Raw genomic sequence first — 17,062 nt, forward strand, 5'->3', positions numbered from 1 at the left:
GTCAGATAATCGTTTCAGCTGGAAGAGACCTTTAAGATTATCGAGTCCAGCCTTTGTCCCATCCCTATCAATCACTAGACCATATCCCTAAGTGCAACATCCAAAAATAGCTGCAGTTAGATAAGATGATTTAACTACAGTTAGAAGGATGGGTAGATAGTGACAGGTAAGTATTGACATTGACACAGACGACAGAATTCCTCTGTACACAAATGGTTAGATTGGGCTTGATAAAAACTCCTTTGGCATAGAAAAATAAGGGTACAGAGGGTACAGTTGTGAGTGTCCGTCTCAGAGCCGAGCCGAAAGCATGTAACCTCAGCGTGGGGGTCGGGGCCAAGCCGCCGGGCTGGACCCTCCCACACGCAACAGCCGGGCCAGGCAACCCCGGGGAGGGGGCGAGAACGTTTTCGAGCTTCCTCACGGCTTGGAGCCCTGGCTGTACATGTCCCGGCCCCCGGGAGCGCCGGCCTCCCAGGGCACCCGCCGCGGGGGCAGTCCCTTCTGTCACCTCATGTCAGCGCGGACGCTGCGCCCTCGATCCTGCCTCAAGTCTCCCAGTAATTTTTGGTTGTCTTCGCCTGAGGGGCGCGACGGAAACAGCAGCAGCAAGACCGCCCCCCTCCATACCTCCGGCTGGCCGCAAGCCCGGTGGCAAACAGCCCGACGGCGCCTGGCCACCCCGCCGCCGCGGGGACGCTCTGCGCATGCGCGCTGCCGCCGCGGGCCCCCCGGCTGGGAGCCGCGCGGGGGCTCCCCGTGCCGCATGCGCGCTGCGCGGCGGCGGGCGCTGGGGGGTGTACGGCCCGAGGCGCTCGCTCCCGTGCGGAGGCCGCGGCACCGGCGCGGGCGGCGGGAACGCGCGCGGGGAGCTCGTCCGTCGGCGACAGCGGGTGGGGGAACGGGCCGCCCCCCGGGCCGGCCCCGGCATGGGGCGCTGCTGGGGCCGCCCCCCTCGCCGGGCCCGGCGCGCCCCCGGACTCTGCGTGCGGCGCCGCCCGCGGGGCCTGTAGGGGCGGCCGCGCCGCGCCTGGCCGGGGGCAGCGGTGGCATGAGGAGCCGCTGCGGCCGCCGGCAGTGAATGGGCTTGGCGGCGGAGCGGGAGGAGCCGGAGCCGCCGCCGCTGCCGCGATGGCTCAGGAGAAAATGGAGCTGGACCTGGAGCTGCCGCCGGGGAGCGCCGCGGCGCCGAGCGACGGGGGCGGCCTGCGGAGATCCAACAGCGCCCCCCTCATCCACGGGCTCAGGTGAGCGCGGCCCGGCCCGGCCCGTGCAGGCTGCCGGGGCCGCGGGGGTTTGGCTACTCTGCCCGTAGCCCTGAGGATTGCTCCGTGTTTGCCTGGAGTCGTTGCTCCTCACCCCGCGACCCGCAGCGCAGAGCGGTGTTGATGCTTCGGGGCGCCCTGGGCCCACGGGGAAACGTGGGATCTGAGTGCGGAGGGGTGCAGGACAGCCTAGGTAGACGTACTGTAGCTTTAATAAAACGCTTTGTTTGTTTTCATCAAGCTCTGGTGTGTGTTGTGTAGCTGACTAACAGAGTACGCAGTGTCAAGGTTGTGGTGGTTATTGGAGGTAAAGTAGCAAAGTCTATGAGTTCTATTACAGTTCAAGTCTGTCCAAAAAAACAGTCACTGGTGATATGGCATTAAATGCTTTCAAAACAATCAGGTGACTTTGGTGGAGATAATTTTGTGGGATCTTGAAAAATACATGTTTTACATTTAGGGTAAAACAATGTGACAGTTATCCTGGAGGGCTTTTTGGATGATGCTAATGTTGTTAGTGTGTAATACTAGGAGAAACATGAGGAGTTGTGTAGGCAATTTTGCTTGGATATTGCCCCCAGCCTGTAGCAGATGCTATTTGTGAGAGAGATTGTTTGTTCACCCTGTATTCCAGGTCTAGCTCTCTTCAGATGACAGAGCTGAGGCAGCCGCAGTTCTAGACAAGAGCTAGAGGGAAAGCTGTCAGATATGTGTGGTCTGTTGTATAGTTTTGTGTTGGGGTAAGTTTATAGCTCAAAAGGGCTGTTTCTTGCCTTCTGTGGGTTGCTGTGAAGTTGGGAAATGCCCTCATCTGCTCTGTGGTGTGGCTGCCATCTAACTTCAAGGTGATCCATGTGCTGCTACTAGTTGTATGTCTGCAGTTTGGGAGAGCATATTGACAGAAAATTTATAAACATAGTATAACACATAAGTCCTTTCTGATTTTTTGTTCCTCGAACTTCATATTTCTGTGAGGCACTACATATCAAATGATGAACAAATGTCGTAAATCTTTTGTACCAAAATGGTTAACAGTATGTTACAGTTCAAAGGAAATACTATTCTTGCCTAATTAGTTGTAATTCATAATTGTGATTCTTTTGCATAATCATAATGAAGCAACTGTCATTTTCCATTTTCATGCAGTATAGAAGCATTGAGAATGGCAGTTGTTGCTCAGGGAGATTTCTGATCAGTTAAACTAATTCTATAACCAAGATGCCTTTATAATCTCTGCATTTTACAGGTTGTTTCTTGCAAACTGTGAGACCTTTGATTCTTCTAAAAAACACCCAAAAGCAAACCAAAGCATCCCATAACCATGCTGCAAACAGATTAGTTAATTCAGGGTTTGGTCAGGTTAGGTGCTTACACAAATAAAACTGAAATGCCATTGAACTAATTTGAGGTGGTTTGCCTCTTAGGAATTTTCCAGCAACCTCAGATTGTAAGATTGCAGCTCTTGGCAAGAAACTTTGTTTCGTTTTTTCCCAGAATGGCTTTGTTGGGTAAACTGAAACAAAAGCTCTTGCTTTTGGAACAGCTTGCTTTTTCTCTTCTGCCTCCTGTTTTGACTTCATCATTACCGGATTTAGTAAGAAGCTTGAAGAATGAGTTACGTAGAACCAGAGAATATTTTCAAGTGGAATATTTTTGATCACAAAAGTTGTCTTTCAAAGAACTTTACATTCCTTTATTTTCATGAGAAATTAAAAAAAATGGATTTTTAATGGGAACTGTAAGAATGTTCTGTGAAAAGTTAGTCTGAGATCTCACCAGCTCTGGTGTTTCTGCAAGGAAGAATAAAGGTAAGGATATTGTAGATTTTTTTCCCCCTTTCCATGTCTTCTAGTTAGCACTGAATATTGAACTCAGCCTATGGTAGTATGTTACAGAATCATTCCCACCAGTGTTCTCCATTCAGGACGTTTGTGTTGTGTTTGCATACCAACCAACAAAAAGAAGTTGTGGCTGTCAGCCTCAGATAGTAAACAGCATATCTAAACATCACATCATGGATCCTTAGATTTTACCTGTTCCACCTCATATTAAGTGGCAACTGCTTGATCTCTTCTGGCTGTAAACTGAATGAAAATTCTTTGGAAATGGTAAATGGTGTCTGGTCATTTCTATCTGACATTTCAGAGAGAGAGAGTCAATGCATTCTTCTTGGTGAAAATTCATACCATCTAAAACTTATGTGTCCAACTGGTGTATCTTAAACTGGAGGATTCTGATAATGTGTCTTGAAAGTACGTTATGATTATCAGGCTTTAAAACAAGGTAATACTATGGGTCAGATTATTTTTAAGAAAGTTGTGTTTGTGTAGTACTTTGCTCATCCCAAGTTAGCAGCTGGAACAAGGAGATACAACCCAGTGACTTCTCATCCTTTGGATCTGTTTGCCTGTGTAGTTCCTCGGTGATTTTTAGGCATGAGGATTGTAGAATTGTGGGTCAACATTTTTATTCCAGTACTTCATTTCCATAGTCACTTTTATTAAGCACTAATCAACAGCTGTGGATAACACTAGTGATGACCAATGAAACTCATTTTAGGACTCAATAGAGCTAAAGTTGCCTCGAAAGAGTCTTGTTTTATGTCAAAAAGTTAATCCATAGTCATTTAAATGGATGCGCTGCTTCCTGGTTAGAAGTGTGTCTAGGGACAAAAGTCTTAGGGCTTTAGAAACTGGTTTTACTGTGTGTTTAATTTAACTTCTCATGGAAAAAAAACGTTTAGAACTTATTGAATGTTCGTAGTGATAAGATTTATCAAGATATTGATGTGGGTTTTTAAAAATTTTATCTATGGCCTTGAAGTTGATTTCAGTTCCTGGTTTTGTGCCATTTTTAAATTTGCTCTGTTGAATGCCATTTGAAGCAATATGCAAGCTGCAGCCTTTCCAAACATCACAAATTCCCACAGAAATAATCAGTCTTGACAATTCCTCAGTTATTCTGAAGACTCAATATGATTAATTAAAGTCATTAATTGAAGTAGCTGGGACTTGGTTGAAGAGCAATACGGTTCCCACTCACTGTCAACAAACTAAAAGAGTTCTTACATACCTGTCTCTCAAGTGATTTGTCTTGAAATGATTGCTGTCATAGCATTTGAAACTGAGCTTCTACTAAGAGGTATTTTTTTTGATAGGAAGGAAATGGCTTTTGCATTTGACAAGTGTTTCTTTCCACAGCGATAATTCACAGGTGTTCCAGGCTAACGTTTTGCGAACCCGCAGGAACAGTACCACAGTTATGAATCGTCATAGTCTGGTAAGAAAACTATTAGACCAACCACTTTGGATCCAAAGCAGAAGTGTGCAAGCAGGGATAAAGAAGAAAATGAGATTGTAGTCGTTGAAGCTAACACCACATGTTTCAGAAACGAGGATCTAGACTGTGATGCTAATATGCTGTAGCTGTAGTGAAAGGTTATTTATAGGACCTACTGTTTTGAAGAGCACTTACATTTTGTTGTGGTCATAGCTTTATTTATAAAATGCAAGCATATGTTCTAAGATAATTTGCAAGGAAAACTAATTATGGAGATGTATTTTTTTCAGCAATTAATGCATTAATCATTTCTGATGTTCGAAAAGCAGGCAACGATGCACTACCTTTAAGTTGTCTTTTAGGTACTAATGACAGAATAGATTGTTAACATCAACAACTGATAGAACAGGATGGAACTGGCTGATAGAATGTGAGAACCTGAGTGTTCCCATCTTCATAGGGTGATATTTTAACCCTTCACTTTAAAAAGCATCTTGAAAGTTAATTTCATCCTTCACTCCTGGCTGACCTGGTTCTGACAAAATACAGATGACATTTTACTTATGCCAAAAATCAAGTTCTCCCTTTACTACTAGATCAGTACCTTGTCCACTTTGAAATATTTCTTTATATTGTTGTCTGGTTTATGGTTCTGTTGAAGATGGCATGGAGAATAGAATGGGAAAGAAGCTTAGAGATTATCTCATCCTTCTGTGGTCTTCAACCAAGATCATTCCTAAATTATTTGGTGAAAATAATTTAACTTTTGACATTAAGGACCTCAAGCAATCTCACCTGTTCTTCTTACTATAGCAAAGGATTAAGTGTAGTTTTATGATGTTAGGGATATTGTAAGGAGCTGGGTGACATCTACCTTGGCAAATTAGATTTTGCAGTAGGTAGGTGATAGGTGCACTTCAAAACCCACTTGTTTGTATTTAGGAAAACTATTCCAAGTTTCCTTGCAGTGTTAACTCTGATAAAGAGATGCAGTATGTGACTGAAACTTTGTTAGTTTAATATGCTAAATGTAGCTAAAGTTTTATGGTTTGTTTTTTTTTTTTTAATTTATGGGGGGAAAAGGGCTTTGTATGTGTCTAATTTATGTTATGTTCACTGCCATGGGAACAGTGAGAGCTGCTAAAATGGTGTGATAACTGAAGGCCATGCCCCGTCTAGCTCCATCTTCGGGGTTCTGAAATATTTCTTTTTTTCAAGTAGCTTCTCCAGGTCACAGACTCTTTTACAGTGCTGGCTGTAGGGGCAGATAGGCCCTTTTGGCTATGTCTTAAGCTGCAGTTTTCTGACACTACATGTAATTGCCACAGAAGGGTCAAGTAGACTCAGCATCTAAGTGTCTGCTGTTTACTTCCTTTCAGAAGATATCAGTGGCATCCAGTGAATAAACATTTATGTGTTTTTTGTTTGTGTGGTTAGGGTTTTGATTTTGCTGTTTAAGCGAAGCATTTTAGTCTGTGGTTAGATTTGTAGGTACATTTTGGCAAAAGCTGATTTTTATTAAATTGGTTTAAGTGTTTGGGTTTTTTTTTAAAGCTGTTTAAGTTGCCTGTTGGGATTCACTCTGTGGCCTTACAAAGATTTGTGTTGGCAGAGGGCAGGGTCATTGCAGGGGCAGCAGTGGAAGGGCAGTGGCACCAGGGACAGGTGCTCATTACTTTGGCTGTATTGCCTCCAGACCAGCACCTTTGAAACTTCATCTGCAGTGAGAAAGATAATCTAACATACTGGAGAGAGGGGAAGGTATTTCTCTTCCATAGACTAAAAGCTGGTGGTGGTTTTTTTTATGAAGCTTTGTGAACTCTTAAAACCTTGGGAATTTGAGTAGCATGATTTTAACAAATTTGTCTGCTTTAGGAAGTATCCTTTAAAAGTCACCAAGGTTTCTTTTCACAAGAATTAAATCAAAGGACTATGAACAGGGAAAAAGTGAGTTTTAAGCACTGACAAAGCAAGGATCATGACCTGTTGGAAATGAGACATAGAATCCTCAGAGTTAGTGGATTTAGTTAGTATTTTACACCCCGCAAAGGAACACTTGACTGTCTTTTTGTCATTTTTATTTTACACTGTGAGCCACTGGTTCCATATATATCTTAATGTCAAACCTTAAAGTGTGTGTATCACATTCATAAAAGGAGACTATAATGAGTGGAACAAATGTATTTCTACTGTGGAGTGAGAGAGTGAACAGGCAGGAATGTTTTATTGTCCAGATCTTTTTCTCTATGTGAGAGTCCAGGTCAACATTGTCTGGTACAGCTTGGTGGAATTTTTATTAGGTGCATATAATTTTTGGGAACCTGGTATAAAATTGGACTTCAGAAGTAGCAAGATATTTTAGCTGATAGATCTTAGTAGTATGTATTATGATGACCATATTCTGGCACAAACATTAGACACCTTGTGTGAGTCTTGTAGGCTAATACCTGTTGTGAGAAGAACGTGTTTTTTAGAGGGAGAATTCTGGATACATAAAGCATTAACAACCTGTGATAACTTCATACAACCTTTTGTGTAAGGCAGCAAAATCTTTGTGTTCTCCATAGCACTGATTAAAAGGTAGTGCAGTAACTGGTTAACTGAATGTTTGTTAGTTCTTAAACTGTAACATAATGAAGAGCTCTAGTAGTGTTCTGTAAAGCAGTTGAAGCATCAAGCTGCATGAAGAATATAACCAGTAATGATACAAGCCTTACACACATCCATTTTTAAAATAACCTTGGGTTTCGGAGTGGTTGTCAGTTTACAGAGAAGTTAAACCTCTGTTCAGAGCTTCAGCTGTGAAGTTTTGATCCCTGAAAGGGTTACAACAAAAGTCAAGAGAGTCAAACGTTTGATGAATGGGAAATACATGAAAGGAAATTATATTTTGAGAAAATAATCACTTCTGTTACTTGGGTTTGAGTATGCAGCTTTAGATCATAATATTCCAGTGACATCTTGATAGAAAACTGACAAAATTAACAAAAGACCATTTTTAGTGACATCCTCTCCAATTGGTGAAGCTCTTGAGAAACTGTAAGGGAAGTGTTTAACCCTTCTTATCTTTCTAATCCAGAAACCTTTCTGCATGATGTGTTGTTTTTGCTTTGTATTTTTAAAGGATCTGTTGGGGAGCCCTTTGGATCACTTAAATGAAAATATTTATGCAACCAAATGTACATGAAAGGTGGCAGTGTGCTAGTTAAAAGCATTCTGTAGAGAAGGCTGCGAGTTCTAGTTGCCTGGAAATTAAGTGAAAGCCAGGCTGATACCAAATAGCATCTGTGAGCATATGAAGCAGGGTAATGTGGAAATATGTATTCATGTGTTCATCTAGAGAGAGAATGTTATGAATTGTTTGAATTTTTTAAAATTACTCTTTTGTTGTTGTTTTTTAGTTTGGGATAGCACTATAGTGTGGTTACTAACATTCCTGCACTTTTCCCTTCCTTCTGCTGGAGTTTCTAAATGTGTTCTAATTGTATGTGGCTTTGTTTTGCAGTTTGTGCCATCATCTCCTATCCGTATTCCCAGCAGCCGCCTTCATCAAATCAAGCAGGTAAAGCATGGATTCTCACTTTTTCAAATGTAAAAATTTTTACTAGGTAATTGGAGGGGTTTTTTTGCAGTTAATGTGTAATGCCCTTCAGATGGCTGTAGATTTTACTTTGAAACTGTAGTACAGAGTCTGCTGCAGTCAATCACTTCAAGGTGTTTTCAAAAGTAAAGGCTCTGTGTGTCTTGTTTGCTGAGCTCTGGATCTCCTGAAGCAGAAGACGTCTTAGAGTGAGAAGGAGATTTGAGCAGAAAGAGAAATCCTAAAATGGGCATTTTATAAAGGAAACTTTTAATGTAAACCCTGAGGGTAAAGTTTCACCAAGTTTTGGCAGTAGTGCCAGCATAAATATTCAGGGCCAATAACAAAGCATTCCTTAACTCATGTTGGCCCAAGATTTCTGTGCAGCCAGAAAATGAACTGGGTAGGGAAGCACTCTGGCTAAAAAAGAATTTGGACTCCTCTGGTTGGGCTATTTTTCATCTGTATAATTTTCTTATCCAGATTGCTGTACTTGTGCTGTCACAGCATGAGCAGAGGGGGAAGGGCACCAGAGCAAACACTTAGGGAGGGAGGGGCAAATATCTGAGCGGGCTTAAATAGCACTGCTGCCAGACAACAGACCACAGTCTTGACATCAACAAACTCAAACTCTTGTGGCTCCTCCATTTTAGTTGTCAACTTTTTGACAGTAGATTGTTTATAAAATTGACTTGAAGATGCTTCCTTCTTTGTATATATATCTTTTTATCTTTTTCTTTCTGTAACTTGCTAGTTTTCAGTGGACAGGCTTGATTTTTTACAAGGTGAAAATTAGGAAAATAATTTAGTGCTTTGGGCAGCACTTTCAGGGTATGATGTCTGATGGAAGGCACTTCTGCTTCCCACCTTGGATATTTCAGGTCCGTGCACAGTAATCTTGAAATTAACTTCTTACTTTCATTATGGAAATAATTTACTGGCTTAAAGAGACTCTGAAGCACTCGAGTCAGTTGTAGAGCCTGGTTTTATAACTATAAAAAAAGCTTAGGATTAATATGTAAATGTGATGACAGCAAGGGGATGAACTACTGCAGCTCAGTTGCTGTATTACATGAGGTAAAGTTTGATAATTCCCATTTTAAAAATACACTTCTGTGTTCATAGTTGTTCCATACACTTATTAAAGTGAGCAATGACATTTCCTCCTTTGTGTTTGGTCATTAGATTCCTTTGTATACTTTACTGGCACAGGTGAGAACGTGTGTAAGACTTCCTACATACGATCAAGATGGTGAAGGTGTTCAACTGAACTTTTACTCTTGAACTGGACTGAATTAGGGAATCTAGTAATTCCCTCAACAGACTAGACAGCATTCAGTTAGTTTTAAAGAATGGTGTCTACCTAAGAGGAGATAGAGTTGACTTGTGTTTTAACATGATATTAATGTTTAATTTTCCATCTTTGAAACAATTTAATACTATTTTATGAATACTTGAAAAACAAACCCAAGCCACTAATTCTCAAATTCATTGAATACAATGCACTGCATTGCAAATGAAATGCTGAGAGGTGTCTTGTTAGTTACTAATCCATAGAGTAAGGTAAGGATCCAGCCATGCTTTGTGAAATAATATTATGTAAGACTCATAAAGATACTCTAGCATGTGCAGAACTTTTGGTTCATATTGTCATTGTTGAGTTTTGTAACTACCTCTTTGATAGTAATGAAAATAAAAAAGCTGCTTGAGAAACAACCGGCACCATGAGCACTTATGTGATGATCTCTCTTGCTACCTCTCTTTCCCATCCTCTCCACCTCACTCCTTTTCATGTAGCAAGAGCTTAAGGTTATTGTTGCTTAACAGAGTAGAATTAAATTTTCTGCATACCAAAGTGAAATTAAATGAGCTTTTTCAATTTGCTGTGGCAAAGCACTTTTTTATCCTTATTTTTCACCTGCTGGTCTTTCAGGAAGAAGGAATGAATTTGATGAACAGAGAAACAGTACGTGAAAGGTAAGCATTAGGGCAACCTAGGCTATTTAATGCAGTCTTGTATGGGCCTGGCACAATACATTTCTTTTCTTCTTTATAGAGAAGTGCAAGTAGCAATGCAGATGAGCCACTCATGGGAGGAGAGCTTGAGCCTGGTAATGCATTCATGCTTTAATTTGTGTTTCTGTTGTCAGTATCAGAACGCTAGAGACTCTCTCACATCCATGTTTTCTTTGATAGTTTGACCTAAAATTAATGTGTCAGTGTATCGCTGCTTTTGATCAGCATTTTTTCACACTAACAAAGCACAGAATTATCAGTAGTTTGAGTATACATGTGGGTTCCTTGGGCTGGTGTGTCAAAAGAAAATTGCATGGATATCTGCCCATCCAAATGTTCTTCCATGTTCTGATACTCCCCAAGTTACATTAAAGGCTTTTGTTGTTGTTGAGTGCAAGCTCAGAAATGACTGCCTCAAAATTATTAATATGATGGAGGATAAATTTGGAATCTTACTCAGTTCCACAACAATCAGTCCTTTTCAGTTAAGGCACTTGCTCATAAGATTAATTGTATGTACTATTTACAGAGTGACAATGATTTTGAAAAATTATCATCACCAAAGCAAGTGGACTTTGTCCCAGTTTCTCCAGCTCCTTCACCTACCAGAGGAATAGGGAAGGTGAGAAAAATGTTGTAATAATGATTCTTTTATCTTGACTAGTGCTAAATAAGTTCAACTGAATTAGTAGCAGAAGATTAAGCCACCTGCTGCTTTCTACTGCAGTTGCAAACAAGAAACTAGAGAGTAAACAAAACACCTAAACCTCAAAACCAGAAAATACGAGCTAGCAGAGTTGCACATGTTGTGGATGTGCATTTCTGTGGAGTATTCAACTGTTAATCTGTGGTTAATAAACCTTCCTCCTCATTTGCCTTCCTCTTGGAATAAGAGGGATGGGCATACTTTCTCATTTTATAAACCATTATCTGTTTAACTAGACTATGGTGAAATAATTCCTAACTTGTTTAACCAGACTATGTTGAAATAAAGAAATGCATGTATTCTGTGTGAAAATGGAATCTGTCCAGTGGTTTGGGTTTGTTTTTCTCTCGTGAACAAGAAGTGGTATCTCTGTATACCCAGCCATATTGACTGGTTGCCTAAATTGATAGCTGGGTGCTTATTTACCTCTGTTGCTACCAGCTGGGTGTGATACAGTGTTTATACTAAATAACACAAACTGTTTTACTCTCAGCAATGTTTCTCACCATCTTTGCAAAGTTTGGTGAGCAGCAGTGGATTACCTCCAAGTCCTAGCCCGAGTCCAACAAGGCGATTTTCAAGGTAAGTACCAGATTGTATCAGTAATAGAATCTCGGCGTAGCTTGTTCACAGCAGGCTTTTGCAATACTAGTATTTGTTCTGTACATAATTGGCTTCTGATCAGAAGTAGAATTTTATGCAAACTTTAGATTTTACAGTGCTCTACAATATTTGTCAAAATCCTCATGCTGTAACATTGGGGAAGCAGGCTGTATGGTGGTATCTTCTTAGTGTAGTCTGTATTGCTCTGAATCACTTATTGAGTAATTTAATTGACTCCTAAGGGAAAAAACAAACACAGATATAAATAGATTTAGAGTTTGTTACTGTTTCTAGTTTAGTTGCATTTGATGTTGTTTTGAGTGATGTGGACATAAAGGTAAACTTCAGAAGGCCCTGAGAGTTCAGCAAAGTGCTGGCTGTCAGTTCATATCCTAGACAATGCCTAAAGTTGAGAGATTTTTTTCTTTCAGCCTCAGCTGTGAAATAATGGGATTAAACTTTTTCTGTTAAGGTCTATGCTTCCTGGTCTGTCTTCAGAGGGTAAAAAAAAACCCCACAAATGAGATTTCACTGTGAGGGTGAGGGAGCAGTGGAACAGGCTGCCTAGAGGGGTTGTGGAGTCTCCTTCCTTGGAGGTCTTCAAGACTTGCCTGGACATGTTCCTATGTGACCTGATCTAGGTGGGACCTGTTTGAGCAGGGGGGTTGGACTGGATGATCTCTAAAGGTCCCTTCCAACCCCTACCATTCTATGATTCTGTGATTTATTTTGAATAAGCTGTTTTAAGCCCTATTTTCTTAACGTTTTGCACTTAGTAGTTTATCTGAGTATATTTTGATACTTTACATGGCTTTAGCCTTCATTTTTTAAAGGTGATATCAGTATAGCATATGCCTTCTTTTAGCAGGAGAAGCCAGAGTCCAATTAACTGCATTCGACCAAGTGTTCTTGGGTCAATAAAGAGAAAAGGTACAGTATTTTGATTTGGCCAATAAAATAGGCCAACCTGTGAATTTTATAACAATGCATAAAACTTTCTTCATAATTCTGTTCAATTGGCTGATACTTCAAAGGAGTGACTAAAACCAGAAGGTGTAACAGAAGAAGGGATAACAGAAGGAATAAATAGAACTGTTCATGGGCATAAAAAAGGCAAATTGTTAAATTAGTTTTTACAGTTCCTTATAACTAACAGTTGTTTTGTTCTAATGCTTCTCCATTGCTGTAGTCATATAGATCTGGTGAGAAATTAACATAACCTGCTTAACAAAACAAGAAATACAACTCTTGGTATATATAACTTCAGAAACAGTAAATTTTGGAAGTCATCCTGGCTAACTGAAGTACCCAGGTATTGTAGACGGAAAGTCTCTCTCCAAACTCCAAATCTGATGCACAGAGCTGGTAGCCACCTTACAGCTTTATTGAGAAATGTTTCTCTGTCTTCCTACATTTTTCTTCAAGGTTAACTTGTTATTTTTTTGCGTCTGGGTTTATATCTTCATGCTTCACCTTTGTAACAGGGCACTTCTGCCTCTGAGACGGCTTTTAAAATACTTTTATCTGAGTTCTGTCATAGCCTATTTATGAGTATATCTATCCTCCTTTCTTCTAGATCCTGGATATTAAGTTGTTTAATTTCAAGAATAAAACAAGCTTTCCTTATTCTCAGCTTTGCTTTCGTGAAAGTAGTGAGTGAACTGATAGCTGAATAAGCTGAAGCAGGAAGATTATTGCTTGCTACAAAGGAATATGCGATACCTGCATCTCAGCTCATAACTCACTAAACTTTACTGAAGCTCAGACTGAAATGTTTGTAAGAAATAGGCAGTCTTTAAAATTTCAGCATTGAGTTGTTATGTTTTATATAAAACACACTGTAATAAGTTTGAACCTCTGTTCTGTTTGCCCTGTAGAAGTACATTGAAAGTAGATTTTAGTTTAATTAAGTAGTAATTTTTTATCACTTTTTCTCTTACCAAAGGTGTAACAGAGATAGAAGATCATCCAAAAAGATTATTCCAAGGATCCACCAACATGCTTACCCCTGAAGCTTCACACCAGACAGACCTTGGGGGATGGTAAGCACTGTGCTTCTTACTGTGTTGATTTCACCAGAAGCATCAAGATTAAAGTACCTGAAGTTGTTTGGCTGTTTCAAATACAGCCATCTACTAATTTTGAAGCACTGAAATTATCACAGTAAATATTCATTCCATTTTTACAGTCTCTAGGACTGACTGTTAACATGCTTCATGTGTATGGGAGTTGAGCATGTTTAGGAAGAAGTACCTCATGGCTGGCATTTTTTGGAATCTAGTTTCAAGTTGCAATCAAATGTGAATGCTGGTGCTTGTGAGCGGATTGGTGGTTTTTCTTCTGTTTTTTTAGCTTGCACTTAGTCACATAGGAAAATGAATCTGTCTGACCCTCCCTACTGGGAAGAGATAAAAAGTACTATGCAAAAAATCATAATGGCTTGAAATACCAAAGGATTTAGATCTATTATTTTAGTCAAGAGGTTAATAATACATAGGTTGTGCCCACAGAAACACCAAGACAGGGTTCCATCCTTTTTGCCTCTCGGCTCTGCATAAGCTTAAGCCCATTGCAGTGCCAATAATAGGTGTTTTAAAGGTACTTCAAAAACAGACCTATTTTGCACACCCTATTCACAGCAGACATAGCAGTGCAGTTTCTGTTGCTGCATCTTGGTTTAGGAGATGGTAATATTTAAAAACACTTTGATGCTCTCACTGGTGGTAGATCACCTCTAGTTACAATTGGATGTCCTGTGATTGGAGGCAGTGAATGGTGCAAGGATGTACACTTTATCATGGGCTCTTCTCGCAACAGAAGCCTCTGGCTGTGTGGTAGCCCAGGAACTTGTCAGAGAAGGGGGTAAAGCTGGCTATGGATTGTTTAGCCCTGTGCGTCAATCTGTTCCCCATTGCTGGGCAAGCTGAAGGAGGAAATGGGCAGGACATTATGTGTCTGCTTGAAAGTGACTGCAAGGTGTATAGTTGCAGATTTATTTCAGATCATATGGCTTACTGTTCTTCCAGAGATGTACATTCGCTTTTCAAATGGCTTTATAAAGAGTGGAAGCTGGTGTTTGAAACTTACAAAGAAGAGCACTCATTTATCCCATCTGATGTTACTCTGTTTTCAGTCTGTCGTCACATGCTCTCGATGACAACAGAAGCAGTGCAGGCTCTTCCTGTGACTCGCCAGCTGAAGTCAGCACCAACACAGACTCTCCAGTCTCACTTTCTGACTCCAGATCTCCTTTTTTACCAGTAGATCTTACGGCTAAGTTACCCATGGATTGAGAAGCAGAAGCCTGCTAATGGATCCCAAGAAGAGGCTGGATATCAATAAGACTTTCTGTTGTGTGTAACTGATTCTGTTCCTCATAGGAACTTCCAGAAAGGTCATTATTTCTAGAAAACTTCCAGAATAGTTCCTTGAGGAGGAATTCACGTTTCTAGTGATTTGTATGACATTTACTGAAATACAGTAAGGATTTGAATTGCAAACATATTTGATGCTAACATCAGTAAGCAAGCTGTTGATTTACAATGGATGTCGTCTTGCTGACGTGAGTTACAAATACTATATGTGCATTCTGCTTATGGAAGACTTGGCTCTCCCAGAGCCAACAGGCAGTGGCCTCACTGATATTGGGTGGTGCTTATGTACTAACAGGTAACTTTGACCCTTGTTCTCAGTCTGAAACCAATGAAGCAACTCATTAATTGGGCTTTATTCCTCAAGTGTTAGATATTTATTCTTGTTCTTCATATGAACGGGGAGTATTTGCAGTGGGGGAATTGATTCTGTCAAACCATCTGTGCTCCAATAGATGTCAAAAGAACAAGTTGGTGAATTGTCAGCTTAAATGTATATATTGGTTTCTGTTCATGATCATGACTGCTGTTTGTGACTAAAAGCAAATTAGGAACATTATTCTGGGTTTTTGTATTGTTGGGGGTTTTTTCCTTCCCCGGTTAGATGATGTATAGAGTAGTAGATGCTCTGTTCCAGGTCTTTCAATAGGGAAAAATGGTAATAATATTTGGAACAAAACATTAAATCCTGAGGTTTTTAGTAGTTAGTACTTCAGAAGTGCATTATGTTAACAGACAGTATTCATCCTCATATGTGACTTATGTTGCACAAACAGAATGAGGAGGGTTGAATGCCTTTTTACAGGCTGAAGTGATCAAATGTTTAACATCCTGATGATACATCCTCAAATAATGGTATCAAGTAATTTCTGCCGTTAAAAGCTTCAGATGCTGATTGGAAGGCTAGAATTTGATAATCTGAGATGTTTCAGGATCATTGTACTGTATTTGACAAGTCAGTGGGTTGTTGCATCCTGATCTCAAGTCTAGAATTCCCCAAACAGGAGGAAAAACCTGCAAACCCCACCACAGGCAGCTGTTTCAGATTTTCCAGTGGCAACCTTGCTTAGGTGGTTGGCTCCTGTTATGCAGTTGAACTTCCCCAGCTGGGTCCTCATTTGTACATGTGTGTATACATCTGTGCCATGTGGCTTCAAGCCTTCTCTCCAGAGAGGTTACTAGTGAAGCAAAATGGTTTCTTTTTTAAACACTAAGTCTTTGTCGCTTGTAATAGACTGAGAAAAGTATGGAAACTTCCTCAAGTGTGAGAAGCCCGTGCTGAACTCTGCTGTGAAAGACCAATGCAAGCGAAGCTTTCAGTGACAGCAGCCATCAAAAGTGGAAGTGGATAACTTGAAGTGCCAAGACCCAGTGACCTGAGGACCAGTGGCCATTCCATATGTCCTTATTGTAGAGAGAACATAGAATCTATACAATAATTGTACTCAGCTCCAGTAAGATCTGACATGATTTATTTCTGATTTCATTCCTCTTAAATTATTACAATAGTCAGCTTCCTAATGGCAGTTCCTTTCTATTTTATATTGAACTCCAGGCTGCCCTTCATCCCTGTAGCAGGTGGACGAGCTCCTCTTTGATGTCTGTTTGCTCCTCTCTCTCTAACATGGCACAGTTTTATTTCAGAGTTTCAGGTATGTGCCAAAGAGCTGTTGTGTTCACTCTTGTGGTGAGGGCAAGACTTATTCTTTATATAAATCTTGCTTATGTCTTAAGAATGAACCTCCTGGCATCTCTTCCAGTCTTTTTTTTTAAAGATGCATCAGTAGAGGGGTGTAATAATTGTGTGTGGGTCAACTTGTCTCTCTTCTGTTAAATATTTATGCTGTTTTTCAAATAAGTGCCAATAAATTGAAAAATAATCGTGTTTTACTGTTTCTGCACTTTGTTAGAGAGGTAACCATATTCCTGTTTTCATCTGTGATTGTATGCTTTAAAATCAGAATATCTTATAACCCACTTCCACATGGTCTAGTTTACATTGAAGTTATCCTTAAAGTCTGCAGTAGGCTTTTCTGTTTTCCTAGTGCAATGCAATCTTAAAGTTCTGTGACGACTCCAGGAAAAAAAGGAAGAATAAAACCAAACATTTTCAAACTACTTTAGTGGCTAAATGTGTCCATAGTTTATACCCTGCGGAAGTTATGGTGAAATAGGAAGATGGATGCTACAGCTGACTGGTGGGCAGTGCTGTGGCTCTTACAGGAGATCTGTAGAGTTTGGT

At 40.5% G+C, this 17,062-nt stretch overlaps 1 protein-coding gene across 2 annotated transcripts; it reads left to right on the top strand.

Moving 5' to 3' along the window:
- Positions 1-769: 769 nt before the first annotated feature.
- LOC104550782 (P2R1A-PPP2R2A-interacting phosphatase regulator 1) lies at positions 770-16,938 on the top strand. 2 transcript variants are annotated; one of them, XM_062006723.1, is made up of 10 exons: positions 770-1,247; positions 4,466-4,544; positions 8,050-8,106; positions 10,058-10,101; positions 10,181-10,235; positions 10,670-10,762; positions 11,340-11,428; positions 12,315-12,379; positions 13,395-13,491; positions 14,583-16,938. In XM_062006723.1, exons 1-10 carry the CDS (start codon positions 1,132-1,134, stop codon positions 14,740-14,742), a joined length of 855 nt encoding a protein of 284 aa, XP_061862707.1. In that variant the 5' UTR covers positions 770-1,131; the 3' UTR covers positions 14,743-16,938. The 2 variants fall into 2 exon arrangements, with proteins under 2 accessions (XP_061862707.1, XP_061862706.1); XM_062006722.1 differs by having other exon boundaries at positions 1,038-1,247; positions 12,318-12,379.
- The last annotated feature ends 124 nt before the right edge of the window (positions 16,939-17,062 follow it).

Source organism: Colius striatus, chromosome 13, assembly GCF_028858725.1.
Source record: "Colius striatus isolate bColStr4 chromosome 13, bColStr4.1.hap1, whole genome shotgun sequence".
In the NCBI taxonomy this organism is placed as follows: Eukaryota; Metazoa; Chordata; class Aves; order Coliiformes; family Coliidae; genus Colius; species Colius striatus.

Excerpts from the sequence above, each read along its gene's own strand:
- LOC104550782 (XM_062006723.1), top strand. The coding sequence starts at position 1,132 with ATGGCTCAGGAGAAAATGGAGCTGGACCTGGAGCTGCCGCCGGGGAGC. Across the intron at positions 10,102-10,180 it reads AGAGAAACAGTACGTGAAAG|AGAAGTGCAAGTAGCAATGC; the intron begins GTAAGCATTAGG and ends TCTTCTTTATAG. Across the intron at positions 10,763-11,339 it reads CTACCAGAGGAATAGGGAAG|CAATGTTTCTCACCATCTTT; the intron begins GTGAGAAAAATG and ends TTTTACTCTCAG.